Raw genomic sequence first — 20,498 nt, 5'->3', positions numbered from 1 at the left:
CCTGGTGCCCCGCCTCAGACACCGACACCGTGGAGGGCTTCCTCTTCCTGCGGGTGTGTCATACATTAGAAATAAAGCAAGATTTTCTTATGCATTAGGGGAAGCTGACCAAGGGCAACAAAAAAAATTAAAAAGAGGTCCACTTGATTGCCAGTTCCATTAAAGAGTGATAGAGTTAGCCAGAATTCTGGGACAAATGTCAAGTTGAAGGAAGATAGAAAGAAAGAAGCAGGCAGGGAGTTCCATAGTTTACCAGAGAAAGGTTTGAATGATTGAGAGTACTGGTTAACTCTTGCATTAGAGAGTTGGACAGAATAGCAGTGCGAGGAAGAAGAAAATCATACTCTCACCCCTATTCTGTTTAACTCTCTAATGCAAATATAGAGAGGGAGACAGCTAAGGGCCCTGCAGTCACACATTCAAGGCAGCTGTGACCACTTGTGACTTCCCTTCTCTCACTAATCATAAATTTATCCAGCCTTTTGAAAATTAATGAAAAATTTGTTAATGTTTCTCTCTAGCTCATATTTTCAAAAACTTCTCCTCGCCTCCACTATTTCAAGAGGGTTTATTTAGATTTACACGAGTTTTTAAGGTGTTTTTTACAGTTCTAGAAACAGATTGATAAGATTTCTACATTATTAACAACTAGACCGGTTTTCAAGACAGTTCCTCCTTTTAAAAACTAAAAATCTTGCCAATCTACCACCAGAATCATAAAAATACTCTTAAAAACACGAATATCTTCAACTGGAGCCTTTGGAAACTAGATATGGCGAGAGAACAGAGCGTTTTAGAGTACGGGTCAGAGAGAGAGAGAGAGAGAGAGAGAGAGAGAGAGAGAGAGCACCCATTAACACGTTTCTCCTGCTGGTGCTTCTACAGGAGGTGTCACTGTCGGAGTCCCCCTCGATCATCACTCTGGTTGACTCGCCTCTCGTTTCCTCAGCAGGTGGACTCACGGACAACAAAATATGCATTGGTATGTTGAGTGACGTCTCTCTTCCTCTTATTCCTCTTCCCTTCCTCTTTTTTTTCTTTTCTTCATTCTCTTTCTAAAATAAATATGCATCGTGTCATTTTCTTTTTCCTCTTATTCCCCTTTTCTCTCTTAAGTTTGTCTTCTTCACTTTTTCTTCCTTTTTCTTCCTCTTCCCTCTTCCTTTTTTTTCTTTTCTTCATTCTCTTTCTAAAAATATGCATCGAGTCATCTTCTTTTTTATCTTATTCCTCTTTGTTTCTCCAGGGCATCAAAAGCGCTGTTGCATCAGTCCGTTTATTGGGCAAAGATTCAACATGTGAACAATATGTAACACTCACCACGAATTCCCAAAACAAGCCTTGCTCACAACCTTAATAATCCATGTGTAGGATGTTACCTCAAAGTAATCTTAGAATATCACATTCAATTATCACTTAATTCACATCACATTCAATATAAAGAATCAGAGGAAGTAGCAGTTAATGACTGCTAATAGACCAACAATACTATCACAGGTAGCTGGATAAAGCAGGATTTACAAATAATAATACAAGTATGTACTGATAACAACCAATAATAATGAACCAACCAGTACCTGTCAGTAATAATGACTCACAGTATTGACGACACAGATGTCCCGGAGAGAAGATCCCAAACAAGGTAAATATACACAGCGTCCCCACAGCATAAACACCCCATCACGTATCCAACCATCTACCGCTGCAACAAACGGTTACAGTGACATACAAATCATAATCCATCATCATCACAAATCATACGTAAACCACTTTGTCTTCAATATCGTCTCACACAAGCAGGAAATACCAAATCCTTGGCTACGAGCGGAACAAAATAAATATGGTGGACTATCACATAGTCCCTGAATTCACACTACATACCTTCCAGCAAACCCGGATAGTAGCGGCACAGATGCACAACACGCCCTCCAGTCCACTCCAGCGTCACAAGTATCCTTCCACTCCCCACACGCCAATCTGCTGGACTGGCCAGCCCGTTCACCTGTCCCTTGACCATGCCTCCACTCCGCCACATCCACAACAAAAGACAATGGCAAAGCGCAACATACACCCCTCCGCTCCGCCACGTCCACAACAAAAGACGACAGCGAAGCGATACATCCACCCACTCGACAAAAATTAATAAAATATATAACAGCAATTGAATTTATCATTGGTCGTAATGATACACTCCCACCCGGAGTTATGTTACATATGACATTGCAAAACAAACAAAAAAAATGTACAAACAAATACGAATACATACAATGAAACCAGCGAGATACACAGTAATGCATAAAAAGGGTAACATTCAGTATAAACTCAAGTACGTTCCTCAATGGGCAAAATTACCACGATACGATGAGCAGATCTCTTTACAAGTATATCTTTTCACCCTTATACCTAACACCACCTCTCTGGGGTTTATACCTAAGAGTAACATTTCGTACCTTACCATCTTTGCTTTCATTTGCTACTGCAACCTCAGCAAACTTCCACGTCCCCCGTACAATATTGCTGTCCTGAAACAACACAATATCACCGATCTGTAAATTACGGCGCTCAATGTGCCACTTTTGACGAATCAGAAGAGTGGGAAAAAAATCCCTAGTCCATTTTTTCAAAAATGAATCTACAATGCGCTGGTGGAACTGCAATCGAGATTCATGACTAGGAAAGTGCTCAAAGACACCCTTTGGAGCTTTGTTAGAGGTACGTCCAAGGAGGAGGTCGTTAGGGCAAAGGTATTTTCCAAGTTCTGGATCACATCCTGGCTTTATACCTATAGGTCTTTCATTTAGTATATTTGAAATCTCAAAAAGGGTTGTCTGTAATTTACTGAAGGTTAATACATTATCACCGATAGCCACAGTCAGACTTCTCTTAAGGGATTTGATTAGACTTTCACTAGCACCGTTTTGCCATGGTGCGTCTGCTGATGCATTGAAAACCCATTTAACCCCACCCTGTGGGTGGTTGGCCTCTCCCAGGGTGTGAGGTCATAAAACTTTGCCCGAGCTATTCTCTACATTCCTCCTTCTTTTCTCTATTTTCTATTTCATAGGAGTGGGTTTGCAGAGATTCCACAGTCGTGCATCCGACCTTCAGTCTCTGTGCCACTTCTCCTCCCTCTGGTTGATGCGACCCAGAACTTTTTTTTTTTTTTTCTTTCTTCTTCTTTCCCTTTCTTTCTCGCAATCCCACGTTGTGTAGGCAGGACAAAGGGATGAATGGTGGCAGCGATTTTTTCCTTCTTTTCTTTTGCCACTGCTACTGTCAGGTCCCCCATGTAATTGGCGACCTGGGGGTATACCATAATAATTGCCTTGCCTGGTGTTGCGGCTCCTCCAGGTGGACCTTTTATTCCGCTGTGTTTTCTCTTTTTTATGGAGTTTCATTTTTATTTAATTTTCCTCATTACCCTTAGTGGTGATGTTCACCCTAATCCCGGTCCTCGTAATAACTGTTGTAAGGCCTTAAAGGCCAACTTGCAAGACGTTGCAGTTGCGTCCTCCAAATATGATATAATTTTTTGTTCAGAGACTCTTGTTTCGAGCTTCAGGCATGTTTCTGAGATTCTGATTCCTAATTTCAAGAGGCCTCTTCTTCTGAGGCGTGATTCTATCCCTAGAGCTCGGGGGATGTGTATATACTTACGTCCAGCATGCAGCGCTTCACGCATTACCAAATTTGAGTGTGGCTGTCATGAAATGATGCTGGTTAAAATTTGCAGTCGTTTTAATAACTACTATATCTTCTCTGTATATAGAAATCCCGATCTTGATGATTCTATTTATGACTGTTTGCTAAATTCTATGGCATCTATTCAAGAATCAGACCCTAAAGCTTCCTTTGTTTTTGTTGGTGATGTTAATGCACATCATCAGGATTGGTTGAACTCCGTTTCTCAAACAAATCAACATGGTCGGGCTGCTCTAGATTTTAGTAACCTCACCGGTTGTGAGCAGATCGTTCATAGCCCAACTCACGTCTCGGGTAATTGCCTTGATCTTCTTTTACAGACGCCCCTCTGCAGTAACTTTGCAGGTCGTCCCTCCCCTTGGTAGCACAGACCACTCTGGCTTGTCTTTCAATATTCAAACTTCATTTCCTATTCCGGACGAGCCAATATCGCGGAAAGTATTTCTAAAGTCACGAGCCAATTGGACTGGTGTCATTGCCGATTTTAACAACATTGTATGGCGGGAAATTTTACATTCTGATAGTCCAATTGATTCCCTTAACAGTGTTTTACTTAACATTAGTGAAAGAAGAATTCCTTCTAAAATAATTCGAAGTCGTCGCAAGGACAGTGCCTGGTTTAATGATGACTGCAGGCGTGCTCAGCGTGGAAAACAGGTTGCTTATTGTGAATGGTCCCGACTGCGTTCACCTGAATCATGGGAAAATTACGTTCGTCTGCGTTTATTTGCCCAACGTACATATTCTAGCGCACAGGATGAGTACAATGAACACCTTAAAAATGTTCTGATTGGCACCTCCCAACCACACTCATGGTGGTCAGCTTTAAAGCAATCACTCTTTGGTGTGGACTCAAGTTTACCTCCTCTGTCATGTACTGACGGTTCAATCTGCCATAATTCTAAGGACAAAGCCAATCTTTTAGCTTCCGTTTTAACTCGAAACAAAGTGATGAAGAGTTTGATCTGCCGCCGTCTTGTCCCCAGGACATTAAATTACACTCCATTGCCTTTAAGTCCTCCGAAATCTTAAGATATCTTAATGAGTTAGACTCATTCGGGGGTTGTGATCCTTTGGGTTTTCTGCCTCTTTTTTACAAAAAGATTGCTTCTCCTCTCGCTCCAAAATTGGCAGTTATTTTTAGAGCTCTTTTTCGTAAGGGTTCTTTTCCGGTATGCTGGCGTACTGCAAATGTTACCCCTATTCCAAAGGGATCTTCATCCTCCATTCACCCCGGTGACTATAGACCCATTTCCATAACCCCGGTGTTATCTAAGATTTTTGAGCGCCTGCTGCCAAGCGTCTCAATCGTTTTTTAGATATTAATAATTTGTTGCCATCTAGTCAGTTTGGTTTTAGAAAAGGTCTCAGTACTTCTGATGCTCTCGTTTGCATAACGCACGACATGCAAGCTGCCCTTGATGCTGGTCATGAATCTAGAGTAATTTCACTTGATTTTAGTTCTGCATTTGATCGTGTTAATCATAGAGCCCTTTTATCGAAAGTTAGATCTATTGGTATTGGTGGCCGCGTCCATCAAGTTCTGTCAGAGTTCCTAACGAGTCGAAGGCAGCGTGTGACTGTTGATGGCTGCCTTAGTTCTTTTAGTCCAGTTGTATCCGGTGTTCCGCAGGGAAGTGTTCTGGGACCTCTTCTTTTATTATTTATACATCTGACATGTGGTGTGGGATTGAATCTAATATGGTTGCTTATGCTGATGACACCACTATATATGCGACAATTCCTTCCCCACAGGATAGGCAGAGAGTCGCTAATGTACTCACTCAAGATGTTTCAAGGATTCTGTCATGGTGTGATCGGTGGGGTATGAAACTGAACCCGAGTAAATCCCATAGTATGGTTATTAGCAGATCAAGGACACCTTTCCCAGTTCACCCTGATATTGTTGTCAACGAAGTACCTATTCCTAATTGTTCGTCTCTGAAGTTACTCGGAGTCACCCTTGATCCCAAACTTACTTTTGAGTTGCACTTGCGTTCACTTGCATCATCAGTCTCATGTAAAGTTGGTTTGTTACGCAAATGTAGGCGGATATATTCCTCTGATGATATTGTAAGAAATTGCTTTTACTCTTTCATACTGCCTCATTTTGAATATTGTCACTCTGTGTGGATCTCTGCAGCAGAGTCTCACTTAAAGCTTTTAGATAGAGCATTCAACCAGATTAAATTTCTTCTTCCTAATCTTGAGATTAATCTTCGGCATCGTCGTTTGGTTGGATCATTGTCCTATTTCTTCAAAATCATGTCTAATTCCAACCACCCGTTGCATTGTCATTTGCCTGCCCTTCACTACCAGCACGTGCTACAAGACAATCCTTGATCATGAATGACCGTTCCTTGTCTGTGAATCGATGTAATACTTCACAATTTTCCCGGTGTTTTATCCCAGTATCTGCTAGACTCTGGAATACAATTCCCAACGAGATTGTTAATTCTAGTAACATTGAAGCATTTAAAAAACGTGTGAATACCTTTCTTCTCTCTGAACTCACTACCTCTTAGATCTCTACCAATCTTCCTATTCTGTTGTTCATTCCTGTTACTTCCTTTCACTTATCGGTGAGGTGCCGCCCACTGGGCCTTTGGGTTTATGCAGTTATGCTTTCCAGTGGGTCGCCTTCATTGACCTCATAATAATAATAATAATAATAATTAACCTCTCCCCCTTTATTGCAAGCAAAATCTTGTATGTCATCAGAACTTAACCTGGACAGATCTATCAATCCTTTACTGGCGGCAGTCAGTTGAGTACCAGCATCTGAATAAATTTCACGCGGACATCCTCGGATAGATACGAATCTTCTAAGTCCATCAAGGAAATCCTTAGTGCTATACCCTTCAATTAGATCCAGATGAACAGCACGAGTGGCCAAACAGTTGAAGATTACACCATAAGCTTTACCTCTTGAGCGACCCTTGACCATATCTTTAACTAAAAGGGGGCCGTACAAATCTAGGGCAGTGTAGGTAAACGGAGGAGATGGTTTGAGGCGTTCTTCTGGCAGCTGTCCCATAAGTTGACCAACTATTTCTTTCCTCAGTTTGCGACAGGTGATGCATTTGTACCTCACAGATTTGATCATGTTCCGGACCTTTGGTACCCAAAACTTGGATTGAATCTTGGCTAAAGTTACTTCAATGCCAGCATGGTCCAGACGATGCATAGATTCCACATACAACTTAGTAAAGTCATGATCAGGAGAAAACAAAATAAATCCGTCCTGATCATAGTTATTCTTTAACCATTTAGGGATACGCTGACCGACAACAATCACCCCAGCTTCATTTCTGGTAGGCCCTAACCTACGGTAATTAGTTTCCCAATCAGGATCAAGTTCAGATTGAACTTCCTTCACCCACAACATTTCAGCGATCACAAGATCTTCTACAGTTGGAGTTAAAAGTGATTCTCTAAGAGATCGGGATCTGATCGCCCATATGACACGACTGTTAATCCTTATCAGTTTCTCATGGCTATTGAACCGAGAAATATCAAACAACTTGCAAAGACCTGTGGTAGTAACATCAGCATCAGCGTGAGAAATGAAGATGCCCACTTTATCAGGTAATTCCGAGACAGGGTCTTTCCTTATAGGCCACATGCTGATAGGGAGAGACAGGAAGGTGGGCCCCATTTGCCAAATGGATCCTTCAGCAAGATCAACAGGTTTAGCAGGTTTGGTGGTCATGTCCGCCGGATTGTCTTTCCTAGGTATCCACCACCATTCCTCGGGATTAGTTTTACTTTGAATCTCGGCAATTTTCGTAGCTGTGAAAGTACCAAACCCGAAACTCTCCTTCTGAATCTGAGCCCGGACAATAGCAGAGTCAACAATATGTATTACAGATTCAAAGTTATAGTTAAGTTCCTTTGTGATGGTCTCTCTCATCCGAGCTGCAAGTAGGGCTCCACAAAGTTCAATTCGAGGGACTGATAACTGCTTGAGCGGGGCAAGTTTAGACTTAGCCATCAAAAGTCTAGAGCTAAACATTCCTGTACGATATTCCCATCTAACGTAAGCACAAGCTCCATATGCTATAGTAGACCCGTCTGAAAATATGACCAATGTAGGGTTACCAACGTGGTCAGCTTCCCTAACACATCTGGGAAACCATAGAGTTTCTAACTCAAACATCATCTGGAAATAATCCAGCCATTCACTTCTAATCTGTGGCAACACTGCATCATCCCAACCGTATTTTGCATCTTCATCACCCTCTGGACAGACAAGATGCCTCAACATCAATTTTGCCTTTAAAGTTACAGGGCAGACAAGTCCCAAGGGGTCAAATTGGGTTGCAATCTGACTTAAAAGCATTCTCTTGGTCAAATACTGGGGTGTCTCACCGGTAAGGTTATCCGGTTTAAGATCTGGGCCCGTATGTGTCTTGCGATGTTTGGGAGAAAAATTTATTTTCACACTAAACACAAACACGTCTCTGTTGGGTTCCCACACAACACCCAAGACTTTTTCTTTTTGAGTTTCTGCTAGATCCAGTTTGCTAGGGTTATGAGCACCTGACAGAATCCAATGTTTCACCTTAAATCCTCCTTGGCCTAAAACAAATTCAATCTCTCTCAGTAAATTGTTTGCTCCCTCATAATTGTCACAATTTCCTAGTATGTCATCCACATAGCTGTTCTTCACTATGGCATTGACTGCAACAGGGTACTGGTCTTGAATTATTTCCGCAGTTAATCTTAAAGCAAGCATGGCAATGGTACCACTAGGCTTATCGCCGAAAGGGACACAAGTTAAAACATAATGATCTGGTTTGTTATGGACCTTCAAGTCTCGCCACAAAAAGCGATGGCAATGCTGATCAAATAAGGACATATGGATGGTATTGTACATTTTGGCCAAATCCCCGGCGAACGCCACCTCCTCTTCTCTGAATCTCAACAGAACTCCTAGGAGAGAATTCAAAACATCTGGGCCCTTTGCCCACATTTCATTTAACCCATAAAGTGTTTAGTACGTATATATACGTTCGGGAGGGAAAGTGTTTAGTACGTATATATACGATCATCGTTTTCTTTTACTTCATGGCACCTAAACCTGTAGAAATGGTTCAAGATGTCTTTTCTATGCCTAAATATGATTTTGAAAGCTCACTCTCATTTTTATTGTATTGCTGTGGTCTATTACATAGAATGTATCCATGACCACGAATGATTTATTGAAAAAATAGGTATATTTATAAAAATATGTCAGTGGTGTCATAATTACTTATCAATATACTCAAAATACTGTTCAGTAGATCAGCTATTTTTATATCATTCCAACTTGAATAGCAATTTCAATATATTTTGTGTTCATGCGTACAGTCATCGTCGGTTTTGTTGGCAGCCCTGGGGCGTGAGGCGCCGGGTTGGCGATTTGGCCCAGCAATGAGTCATGATAGCCAGACACGCTGTTACACCCTCGCTATTAGCACGTGTTGTCCTATGCACCATGCCGCGGGGCTTGACATCGGCGCAAATAGAGAATATTCTCTATGACGATAATGTCACAGAGTTGGGGGACAGTGATCTCTCTGAGGAGGACGATGAAGATGACTCTGATTACATACAATCAGACAGGGGGAGTGATGATGAAAATGAAAGTGAATCTGCTGCTGCTCATTCCAGCAAGAAGCGGAAAAGGGATGGTGGGGAGTCTGGGCTTGTAGTAGGTGCTTCCTCACTATCAGCTTCTCAGCCACTGCATGACCTCGCTAGTCAAGCGCACACACCATCTACATCCCAAGCTCAACACCAAACAATAAATGCTGATGCTGATGTACAATGGGAATGGAGAGATGGTCATGACTTTTTGCCCACTGATTTTCAGTTTGATCTTCATGGTCGTGGTATACCACATGGACTCGTTCATGATGGCAGCACAGAGAGTGAATATTTTAGGTTGTTTTTCACGGAAGACATAATGGCTCATATAGTCAAAGAAAGCAACAGGTTTCATGGCTTTATGATAGCAGGTAAAATACTCCATCCACACTCTCGTTTCTTGCAATGGCAGGACACAGATGTAAAAGAAATGTACTCATTTTTGGCTTTAGTTATGCTGATGGGGCTCACTCCAAGGGAAAATTATAAGGAATACTGGTCGACAGATCCACTTCTTCGCCAGCCTATTTTCAGTAAAATCATGTCAGTAAACAGGTTCATTGCTTTGCTACAAGCCTTACACTTCCAAGATAACACTCAGCCAACTGATGATGACAAAATGAGAAAAATAAGGCCCATCTTTGACTACATTTGCCATAGTTTCAAGTCATCATTCAAACCATTTCAAAATTTAGTTATTGATGAATGTTTGGTTCTGTGGCGTGGTAATTTACACTTTCGCCAGTACATCCCATCCAAGCGCCACCGATTTGGCCTAAAACTATTTGTTCTTTGTGACTGTGAAACTGGCTTCATTTTGGACATGATTTTGTACACTGGGGCAAGAACTAACATCAAAGAGAATAAGAAGTTGGGCATATCAGGAAGCGTTGTCAGTACCATGCTTGAGTCTTACCTTGGTCAAGGACATATACTTTTGTTGACAACTGGTACACCAGTCCTACACTGTTCCACTATCTGCATGAGAGAATGACTGGGGCCTGTGGTACGGTAAAGCCAAATCGCAAGTTTATGGCCAAATTCCCCATCGGACTGCAGAAGGGCGATGTTGTTCACAAGCAGGCAAACAACATTCTTGCAGTGAAATGGAAGGACAAGAGAGACGTTCATCTCCTCACCAGTGTCCACGAACCAAAGTTGCAAACGAGTGAGAACATTGACCATTCCACAAAAACCTTCATCGACAAACCTGAATGTGTTATTGTCTACAACCAAAACATGCGCCTTGTAGATAAAAGTGACAGCATGATGTCATCTGTGGAATGTTCAAGGAAAACAATGAAATGGTACAAAAAGATGTTTTTTCATCTGATTGACTGTGCTGTCCTCAACGCCCATATTCTATACCAGGTCAAAACTGGCGAGAAGCCGACACTCCATGACTTCACAAGGGAGGTAATAAGACAGCTTCTTGAGCAGTATTCGGAGCCTCTTCCTACAGCAGGACGACGACGAGCATCTCATGGTGACGATCCTACACGTCTCACAGGTCGTCATTTTCCCAAGTATATCCCACCTACAGCTGCCAAGAAAAACGCCCAAAAGCCTTGTCACGTCTGCCGCACCACCACACTCCGGCCAAAGCAACGCAAAGATACGAGGTTCATGTGTGTGCCCTGCGACACGGCTCTTTGTCTGGACCCGTGTTTTGAGGTATATCACACTCTCAAGATATACTAGAGTGGTATAGATAATTGTAAATAATGTATATACTATAGAGCATAGGAAAATATGTTTCATTTGCTGCTAATGAAAGACAGAAGTTTATAATACGGAAACCTGAAAGTTTACAGGTACAGGATTTTTTCCCCATGGCCGTTTATAATACGGAAACCTGAAAGTTTACAGGCACAAGTTTTTTTTTCCCTATGGCCGTTTATAATACGGAAACCTGAAAGTTTACAGGCACAAGATTTTTTTTCCCTATGGCCATGATATGCGTATTTGCGTGTCAACAGTTAGTTGTAGGTACATTAGCCAATACACTTTTCCCTATGTAAGCATCAATTGCCACATTATTTCTGCTGTCTTATATGCACATGTGCTTTCATATCATTCATTCCTCATCTTATTTACTTTGGCCCACAGTAGATAGATAGAAGTATAGAACTGTAGTTGTAGTTAGTGTAGTGTTAGCTATACAGGCAGCCTCGTTGGGCCCAACAGGGTTGTTGCTGTCTGTTTCTCCTTTGTATTCATTCCTGGCTCGGAACCTGAGTCATCAGTTTCCCAGCCATACAGATTTTCATGGGATATGCTACAGTCCAGAGGTAATACACAATTACCTCTTAGATATACTTGTAAAATTGGGATGTTATGTAAATTGTACAGTAGCAGAGCAATACCAAATTGGTCGGCAGCAAATGCAAAGACGCGGAAGCTACGTAGTAAATGGGAAAATGTTTGGGGTATGTGATCAGCTGGCGGGCGAGGGCGGGCGGGCTGTGGTATGCAGGAGTACCAACATAAAAAAAACAAAATTCGTATAATGGGTTATTTGGGCAGCTGTGTGTAATTTTTTTGTTGTTGGTGTTACAAAACATGTTATGCTTGTGCAATGAAGGGATAATATTGTGCTACTTATATACACATAGAGAAAATATAGTCTGTACGAGCGTGATAAATTTGGTACTATGATATGACTATAGAAAGGCTAGACAAACAATCCTCAGATATATTTTACAAGAAACTCAAACTAAACAATATATAGTCATGGAAGAAGCATTCACAGTGTGTCGGAAATAATAAATAAGAAGCGGAAGTTACATAGTACTGTTCTACATGTTTCGTCTTACGCACCACCACTGGAGTATTGGTGCCACGCGTGAAAGGACTCACAGAAAATGACAGCTTACAGGGAACACACATATATCGCATTTATATCGTTCAAATCACCTATTTTTTTTTCAATTTTATAAGACAATAATATTATTTGGCCAAAATCCAACCCCACATGACCTGTTTCACTCCTATAAAGCAACACTGCGCGGGTTAAGGAAAAGTTCATGTACTTGGCGGAAGAATTGAAAACTATCCTAAGTGGAGTAGAACTTGAGTCTGGCTTTAGCACTTCAGTGTGAGGAATATAAAATACTGGTCCATCGTATCTGTAAATCTCATCCTCAGTCAATTTCCTTGCGACTTTCCTAGCAATCATATCATCAATTTGACTCTGGTAAGCCTTGCAGTAATCTGGTCCTAGTTTATTGAGCCTCTTTTCTGTGGCAATCAGTCTTGCAAAAGCAAGGGATACATTGTTGGGCAAAAGACGGGGATCTTTTATCCAGGGATAGCTGACAACCCACCTACAGTCTGCCGAATCAAACACTAACCCCTTAGTAATTAAAGCCAACTCCCTTTCATCCTTTAGACTATAGTTATTTTGACCAGGCGTACAGTTTCCACATTTACACCCCGAACATTTTGGGTAACAGGATACACCAAGATTTTCAATGTTGAAATAACTATCTAAATCTTCCTTAATAGTTTTCTTGGGTAAAGAGGAAATTTCATCAAAATTCACAATGTTAACATGGTTAATCCTGACACTAACACTTGGCTGAGATCTATGGGAAATCAAAAGTGGATGAGAACCTCTCAAAACATAACCGAATTGGTTTTGCATAAGTTGTAGGTTACCCTTCGTCTCCAACACTTGAGGCATAAGGTGACAATAGTCAATTCCTATCAATAAATTTATCCTACCATGAGGTCTTATTACAGGGTAGCCATTCAAACTAGGGAAAAGTCTGGACACAACACTCACGTCGACTTCATCGACTGGGGCGGTAATTTCGTCTATGCCACAGGCACTGATCTCCCATTCATCTCCATTCATGTCGACTAATGGGACCACATACTCCTTGCTAGCGACAGTTTCCAAGCTGTTGCCAACTTTGGTTATGGATATATTAATATCTTTTCCCTTGAGGCCTAACTCTTTTGCCCGACAGTGTGTTATTAAGGATACATTGCTACCGCTATCCCACAGGACATTGACGGGACTCCCTTTACACTCCAAACGGCTTACCATCAGTAGATAACCATCCCTAGACGCTAAATTACTAGTCACAGTAGTAGAACTGGTCTTTTTAGCAGAGTCAGGTGTACGAGAAAGAACGTAATGCAAGGCTTTATGATGATCCATCCCACACTTCCGACCATTGACAATCACATCACAAGTAGTGCTTGCAAACTTACAGTACCTTGCCAAGTGACCAGGGGTTGCACACCTAAAACAGACTCTATTATTCTTGAGGCAAGCAAATTTGTCTGGATTACTCAAATTTTGAAAAGCATAACAATCATGAAAGGTGTGACCTTGTGAGCCATGGTACCAACACATCTTACAGTTTTGATTCTTAGAATCCACAGAAAACTCTGACACTAATTTTGAGACAGTGTTAAGACATTCAGTAATCATAGCATTTTGTTGATCTTGCACTACCTTTATCTCGTGTAGTGTATCAGTAACATCTTCCTTTTCTGAATCTCTACAAATCACATTATGAGTGGCCAATTTTGTGGGAACACTTTCAAATCACACTCCAGATACTCACATACCTTCCTTTCAGCAAGTAAGAATGCCAACAGACTTTCAAATAAATCATTATGGTTAGCAACAGATTGGGCTTTTAGTACCCAAGCCCGTTTCAAAGTGTTAGGAAGCAGGCGTTCGACCAACGTAACCATAGATGTAGTTTTCATTTCAGACTCAATCCTATTTTCTTCATGTCCAACCAAGCACGTTCCACTACCTTCGCCAAGTGGACTAATCGTTTCGAGTCCCCATCTTGCACAGGTTTCAAGCCCTTTAGCTCACTCACAATACATTCCGTTAATTTACAAGAGTTACCATATTTGTCATCAAGGCGAAGGAACATTTCTTCAAAGTCATCCTCTACACCTTCCACACATTTCAACGCCTCACCTGAAAGGCATTTCTTTAAAGCGTAAGAGTCCCTCCCATACGCCGGGACGATTAATCTCATATAGTCTTTTTTGAAAGTGCCGTAATTCCTTATATCACCAGAAAACAGGGGTGGATCTAGTCGTTTAACTTTTATAGCAGTCTCAAATTTGTCCTTCTCATCTGCACACGCTTTAGTAACCTTTGAGTATAATGTGGTTTTTTCTTTCACAACCCAAGATATAGTCCTCTGCCTCACTTAAGGATGAGGGATCTTGCTTGCCTCAAGTAATTCAGAATAAAGACTCTCATGTTTTACCTCAAGCACCTTGAATGCATCTTCCACCTCAGTGAACAATCCTTTCAGCACAGCTGGCGCATCCTTTTCATCCAACCTTTCTTGTAGTATGTTGCACTTCCTGGTGAAGCGACCCTTGGCCACCCTCGCTCCAACTTGAGCGCGTCCATGTCTTACTGTTGAATTGTTTCTCCAGGGCATCAAAAGCGCTGTTGCATCAGTCCGTTTATTGGGCAAAGATTCAACCTGTGAACAATATGTAACACTCACCACGAATTCCCAAAACAAGCCTTGCTCACAACCTTAATAATCCATGTGTAGGATGTTACCTCAAAGTAATCTTAGAATATCACATTCAATTATCACTTAATTCACATCACATTCAATATAAAGAATCAGAGGAAGTAGCAGTTAATGACTGCTAATAGACCAACAATACTATCACAGGTAGCTGGATAAAGCAGGATTTACAAATAATAATACAAGTATGTACTGATAACAACCAATAATAATGAACCAACCAGTACCTGTCAGTAATAATGACTCACAGTATTGACGACACAGATGTCCCGGAGAGAAGATCCCAAACAAGGTAAATATACACAGCGTCCCCACAGCATAAACACCCCATCACGTATCCAACCATCTACCGCTGCAACAAACGGTTACAGTGACATACAAATCATAATCCATCATCATCACAAATCATACGTAAACCACTTTGTCTTCAATATCGTCTCACACAAGCAGGAAATACGCACTACCAAATCCTTGGCTACGAGCGGAACAAAATAAATATGGCGGACTATCACATAGTCCCTGAATTCACACTACATACCTTCCAGCAAACCCGAATAGTAGCGGCACAGATGCACAACACGCCCTCCAATCCACTCCAGCGTCACAAGTATCCTTCCACACCCCACACGCCAATCTGCTGGACTGGCCAGCCCGTTCACCTGTCCCTTGACCATGCCTCCACTCCGCCACATCCACAACAAAAGACAATGGCAAAGCGCAACATACACCCCTCCGCTCCGCCACGTCCACAACAAAAGACGACAGCGAAGCGATACATCCACCCACTCGACATAAATTAATAAAATACATAACAGCAATTGAATTTATCATTGGTCGTAATGATACACTCCCACACGGAGTTATGTTACATATGACATTGCAAAACAAACAAAAAAAATGTACAAACAAATACGAATACATACAATGAAACCAGCGAGATACACAGTAATGCATAAAAAAGGGTAACATTCAGTATAAACTCAAGTACGTTCCTCAATGGGCAAAATTACCACGATACGATGAGCAGATCTCTTTACAAGTATATCTTTTCACCCTTATACCTAACACCACCTCTCTGGGGTTTATACCTAAGAGTAACATTTCGTACCTTACCATCTTTGCTTTCATTTGCTACTGCAACCTCAGCAAACTTCCACGTCCCCCGTACAATATTGCTGTCCTGAAACAACACAATATCACCGATCTGTAAATTACGGCGCTCAATGTGCCACTTTTGACGAATCAGAAGAGTGGGAAAAAATCCTAGTCCATTTTTCCAAAATGAATCTACAATGCGCTGGTGGAACTGCAATCGAGATTCATGACTAGGAAAGTGCTCAAAGACACCCTTTGGAGCTTTGTTAGAGGTACGTCCAAGGAGGAGGTCGTTAGGGCAAAGGTATTTTCCAAGTTCTGGATCACATCCTGGCTTTATACCTATAGGTCTTTCATTTAGTATATTTGAAATCTCAAAAAGGGTTGTCTGTAATTTACTGAAGGTTAATACATTATCACCGATAGCCACAGTCAGACTTCTCTTAAGGGATTTGATTAGACTTTCACTAGCACCGTTTTGCCATGGTGCGTCTGCTGATGCATTGAAAACCCATTTAACCTCTCCCCCTTTATTGCAAGCAAAATCTTGTATGTCATCAGAACTTAACCTGGACAGATCTATCAATCCTTTACTGGCGGCAGTCAGTTGAGTACCAACATCTGAATAAATTTCACGCGGACATCCTCGGATAGATACGAATCTTCTAAGTCCATCAAGGAAATCCCTAGTGCTATACCCTTCAATTAGATCCAGATGAACAGCACGAGTGGCCAAACAGTTGAAGATTACACCGTAAGCTTTACCTCTTGAGCGACCCTTGACCATATCTTTAACTAAAAGGGGGCCGTACAAATCTAGGGCAGTGTAGGTAAACGGAGGAGATGGTTTGAGGCGTTCTTCTGGCAGCTGTCCCATAAGTTGACCAACTATTTCTTTCCTCAGTTTGCGACAGGTGATGCATTTGTACCTCACAGATTTGATCATGTTCCGGACCTTTGGTACCCAAAACTTGGATTGAATCTTGGCTAAAGTTACTTCAATGCCAGCATGGTCCAGACGATGCATAGATTCCACATACAACTTAGTAAAGTCATGATCAGGAGAAAGCAAAATAAATCCGTCCTGATCATAGTTATTCTTTAACCATTTAGGGATACGCTGACCGACAACAATCACCCCAGCTTCATTTCTGGTAGGCCCTAACCTACGGTACTTAGTTTCCCAATCAGGATCAAGTTCAGATTGAACTTCCTTCACCCACAACATTTCAGCGATCGCAAGATCTTCTACAGTTGGAGTTAAAAGTGATTCTCTAAGAGATCGGGATCTGATCGCCCGTATGACACGACTGGTAACCCTTATCAGTTTCTCATGGCTATTGAACCGAGAAATATCAAACAATTTGCAAAGACCTGTGGTAGTAACATCAGCATCAGCGTGAGAAATGAAGATGCCCACTTTATCAGGTAATTCCGAGACAGGGTCTTTCCTTATAGGCCACATGCTGATAGGGAGAGACAGGAAGGCGGGCCCCATTTGCCAAATGGATCCTTCAGCAAGATCAACAGGTTTAGCAGGTTTGGTGGTCATGTCCGCCGGATTGTCTTTCCTAGGTATCCACCACCATTCCTCGGGATTAGTTTTACTTTGAATCTCGGCAATTTTCGTAGCTGTAAAAGTACCAAACCCGAAACTCTCCTTCTGAATCTGAGCCCGGACAATAGCAGAGTCAACAATATGTATTACAGATTCAAAGTTATAGTTAAGTTCCTTTGTGATGGTCTCTCTCATCCGAGCTGCAAGTAGGGCTCCACAAAGTTCAATTCGAGGGACTGATAACTGCTTGAGCGGGGCAAGTTTAGACTTAGCCATCAAAAGTCTAGAGCTAAACATTCCTGTACGATATTCCCATCTAACGTAAGCACAAGCTCCATATGCTATAGTAGACCCGTCTGAAAATATGACCAATGTAGGGTTACCAACGTGGTCAGCTTCCCTAACACATCTGGGAAACCATAGAGTTTCTAACTCAAACATCATCTGGAAATAATCCAGCCATTCACTTCTAATCTGTGGCAACACTGCATCATCCCAACCGTATTTTGCATCTTCATCACCCTCTGGACAGACAAGACGCCTCAACATCAATTTTGCCTTTAAAGTTACAGGGCAGACAAGTCCCAAGGGGTCAAATTGGGTTGCAATCTGACTTAAAAGCATTCTCTTGGTCAAATACTGGGGTGTCTCACCGGTAAGGTTATCCGGTTTAAGATCTGGGCCCGTATGTGTCTTGCGATGTTTGGGAGAAAAATTTATTTTCACACTAAACACAAACACGTCTCTGTTGGGTTCCACACAACACCCAAGACTTTTTCTTTTTGAGTTTCTGCTAGATCCAGTTTGCTAGGGTTATGAGCACCTGACAGAATCCAATGTTTCACCTTAAATCCTCCTTGGCCTAAAACAAATTCAATCTCTCTCAGTAAATTGTTTGCTCCTCATAATTGTCACAATTTCCTAGTATGTCATCCACATAGCTGTTCTTCACTATGGCATTGACTGCAACAGGGTACTGGTCTTGAATTATTTCCGCAGTTAATCTTAAAGCAAGCATGGCAATGGTACCACTAGGCTTATCGCCGAAAGGGACACAAGTTAAAACATAATGATCTGGTTTGTTATGGACCTTCAAGTCTCGCCACAAAAAGCGATGGCAATGCTGATCAAATAAGGACATATGGATGGTATTGTACATTTTGGCCAAATCCCGGCGAACGCCACCTCCTCTTCTCTGAATCTCAACAGAACTCCTAGGAGAGAATTCAAAACATCTGGGCCCTTTGCCCACATTTCATTTAAGGAGAAGTTCATGTACTTGGCGGAAGAATTGAAAACTATCCTAAGTGGAGTAGAACTTGAGTCTGGCTTTAGCACTTCAGTGTGAGGAATATAAAATACTGGTCCATCGTATCTGTAAATCTCATCCTCAGTCAATTTCCTTGCGACTTTCCTAGCAATCATATCATCAATTTGACTCTGGTAAGCCTTGCAGTAATCTGGTCCTAGTTTATTGAGCCTCTTTTCTGTGGCAATCAGTCTTGCAAAAGCAAGGGATACATTGTTGGGCAAAAGACGGGGATCTTTTATCCAGGGATAGCTGACAACCCACCTACAGTCTGCCGAATCAAACACTAACCCCTTAGTAATTAAAGCCAACTCCCTTTCATCCTTTAGACTATAGTTATTTTGACCAGGCGTACAGTTTCCACATTTACACCCCGAACATTTTGGGTAACAGGATACACCAAGATTTTCAATGTTGAAATAACTATCTAAATCTTCCTTAATAGTTTTCTTGGGTAAAGAGGAAATTTCATCAAAATTCACAATGTTAACATGGTTAATCCTGACACTAACACTTGGCTGAGATCTATGGGAAATCAAAAGTGGATGAGAACCTCTCAAAACATAACCGAATTGGTTTTGCATAAGTTGTAGGTTACCCTTCGTCTCCAACACTTGAGGCATAAGGTGACAATAGTCAATTCCTATCAATAAATTTATCCTACCATGAGGTCTTATTACAGGGTAGCCATTCAAACTAGGGAAAAGTCTGGACACAACACTCACGTCGACTTCATCGACTGGGGCGGTAATTTCGTCTATGCCACAGGCACTGATCTCCCATTCATCTCCATTCATGTCGACTAATGGGACCACATACTCCTTGCTAGCGACAGTTTCCAAGCTGTTGCCAACTTTGGTTATGGATATATTAATATCTTTTCCCTTGAGGCCTAACTCTTTTGCCCGACAGTGTGTTATTAAGGATACATTGCTACCGCTATCCCACAGGACATTGACGGGACTCCCTTTACACTCCAAACGGCTTACCATCAGTAGATAACCATCCCTAGACGCTAAATTACTAGTCACAGTAGTAGAACTGGTCTTTTTAGCAGAGTCAGGTGTACGAGAAAGAACGTAATGCAAGGCTTTATGATGATCCATCCCACACTTCCGACCATTGACAATCACATCACAAGTAGTGCTTGCAAACTTACAGTACCTTGCCAAGTGACCAGGGGTTGCACACCTAAAACAGACTCTATTATTCTTGAGGCAAGCAAATTTGTCTGGATTACTCAAATTTTGAAAAGCATAACAATCATGAAAGGTGTGACCTTGTGAGCCATGGTACCAACACATCTTACAGTTTTGATTCTTAGAATCCACAGAAAACTCTGACACTAATTTTGAGACAGTGTTAAGACATTCAGTAATCATAGCATTTTGTCGATCTTGCACTACCTTTATCTCCATTGCCTTTAAGTCCTCCGAAATCTTAAGATATCTTAATGAGTTAGACTCATTCGGGGGTTGTGATCCTTTGGGTTTTCTGCCTCTTTTTTACAAAAAGATTGCTTCTCCTCTCGCTCCAAAATTGGCAGTTATTTTTAGAGCTCTTTTTTGTAAGGGTTCTTTTCCGGTATGCTGGCGTACTGCAAATGTTACCCCTATTCCAAAGGGATCTTCATCCTCCATTCACCCCGGTGACTATAGACCCATTTCCATAACCC

General features: G+C 41.6%; 2 protein-coding genes across 9 annotated transcripts in view; one reads left to right on the top strand and one right to left on the bottom strand.

The window, feature by feature from the left end:
- LOC123519543 (GTPase-activating Rap/Ran-GAP domain-like protein 3) overlaps window positions 1-20,498 on the top strand; it is a 479,488-nt gene that overhangs the window by 451,962 nt on the left and 7,028 nt on the right. For all 8 annotated transcript variants that reach the window (XM_045280950.1, XM_045280947.1, XM_045280945.1 and 5 more), the window contains 2 exons: window positions 1-53; window positions 886-982. The exon at window positions 1-53 is cut by the window's left edge and continues 61 nt beyond it. In XM_045280950.1, coding sequence (XP_045136885.1) covers window positions 1-53; window positions 886-982 — 150 coding nt within the window. The remainder of the gene's footprint in view (window positions 54-885; window positions 983-20,498) is intronic.
- LOC123519544 lies at window positions 1,268-8,680 on the bottom strand. Its single transcript, XM_045280953.1, has 3 exons — window positions 6,383-8,680; window positions 1,882-2,960; window positions 1,268-1,702 (listed from the first exon to the last, which is right to left on the bottom strand). The coding sequence occupies exons 1-2, from the start codon at window positions 8,675-8,677 to the stop codon at window positions 2,376-2,378; spliced, it is 2,880 nt and encodes a 959-aa protein (XP_045136888.1). The 5' UTR covers window positions 8,678-8,680; the 3' UTR covers window positions 1,268-1,702; window positions 1,882-2,375.

Source organism: Portunus trituberculatus, chromosome 45, assembly GCF_017591435.1.
Source record: "Portunus trituberculatus isolate SZX2019 chromosome 45, ASM1759143v1, whole genome shotgun sequence".
Taxonomy (NCBI): Eukaryota; Metazoa; Arthropoda; class Malacostraca; order Decapoda; family Portunidae; genus Portunus; species Portunus trituberculatus.
This window is presented reverse-complemented; position numbering and strand designations above follow the sequence as displayed.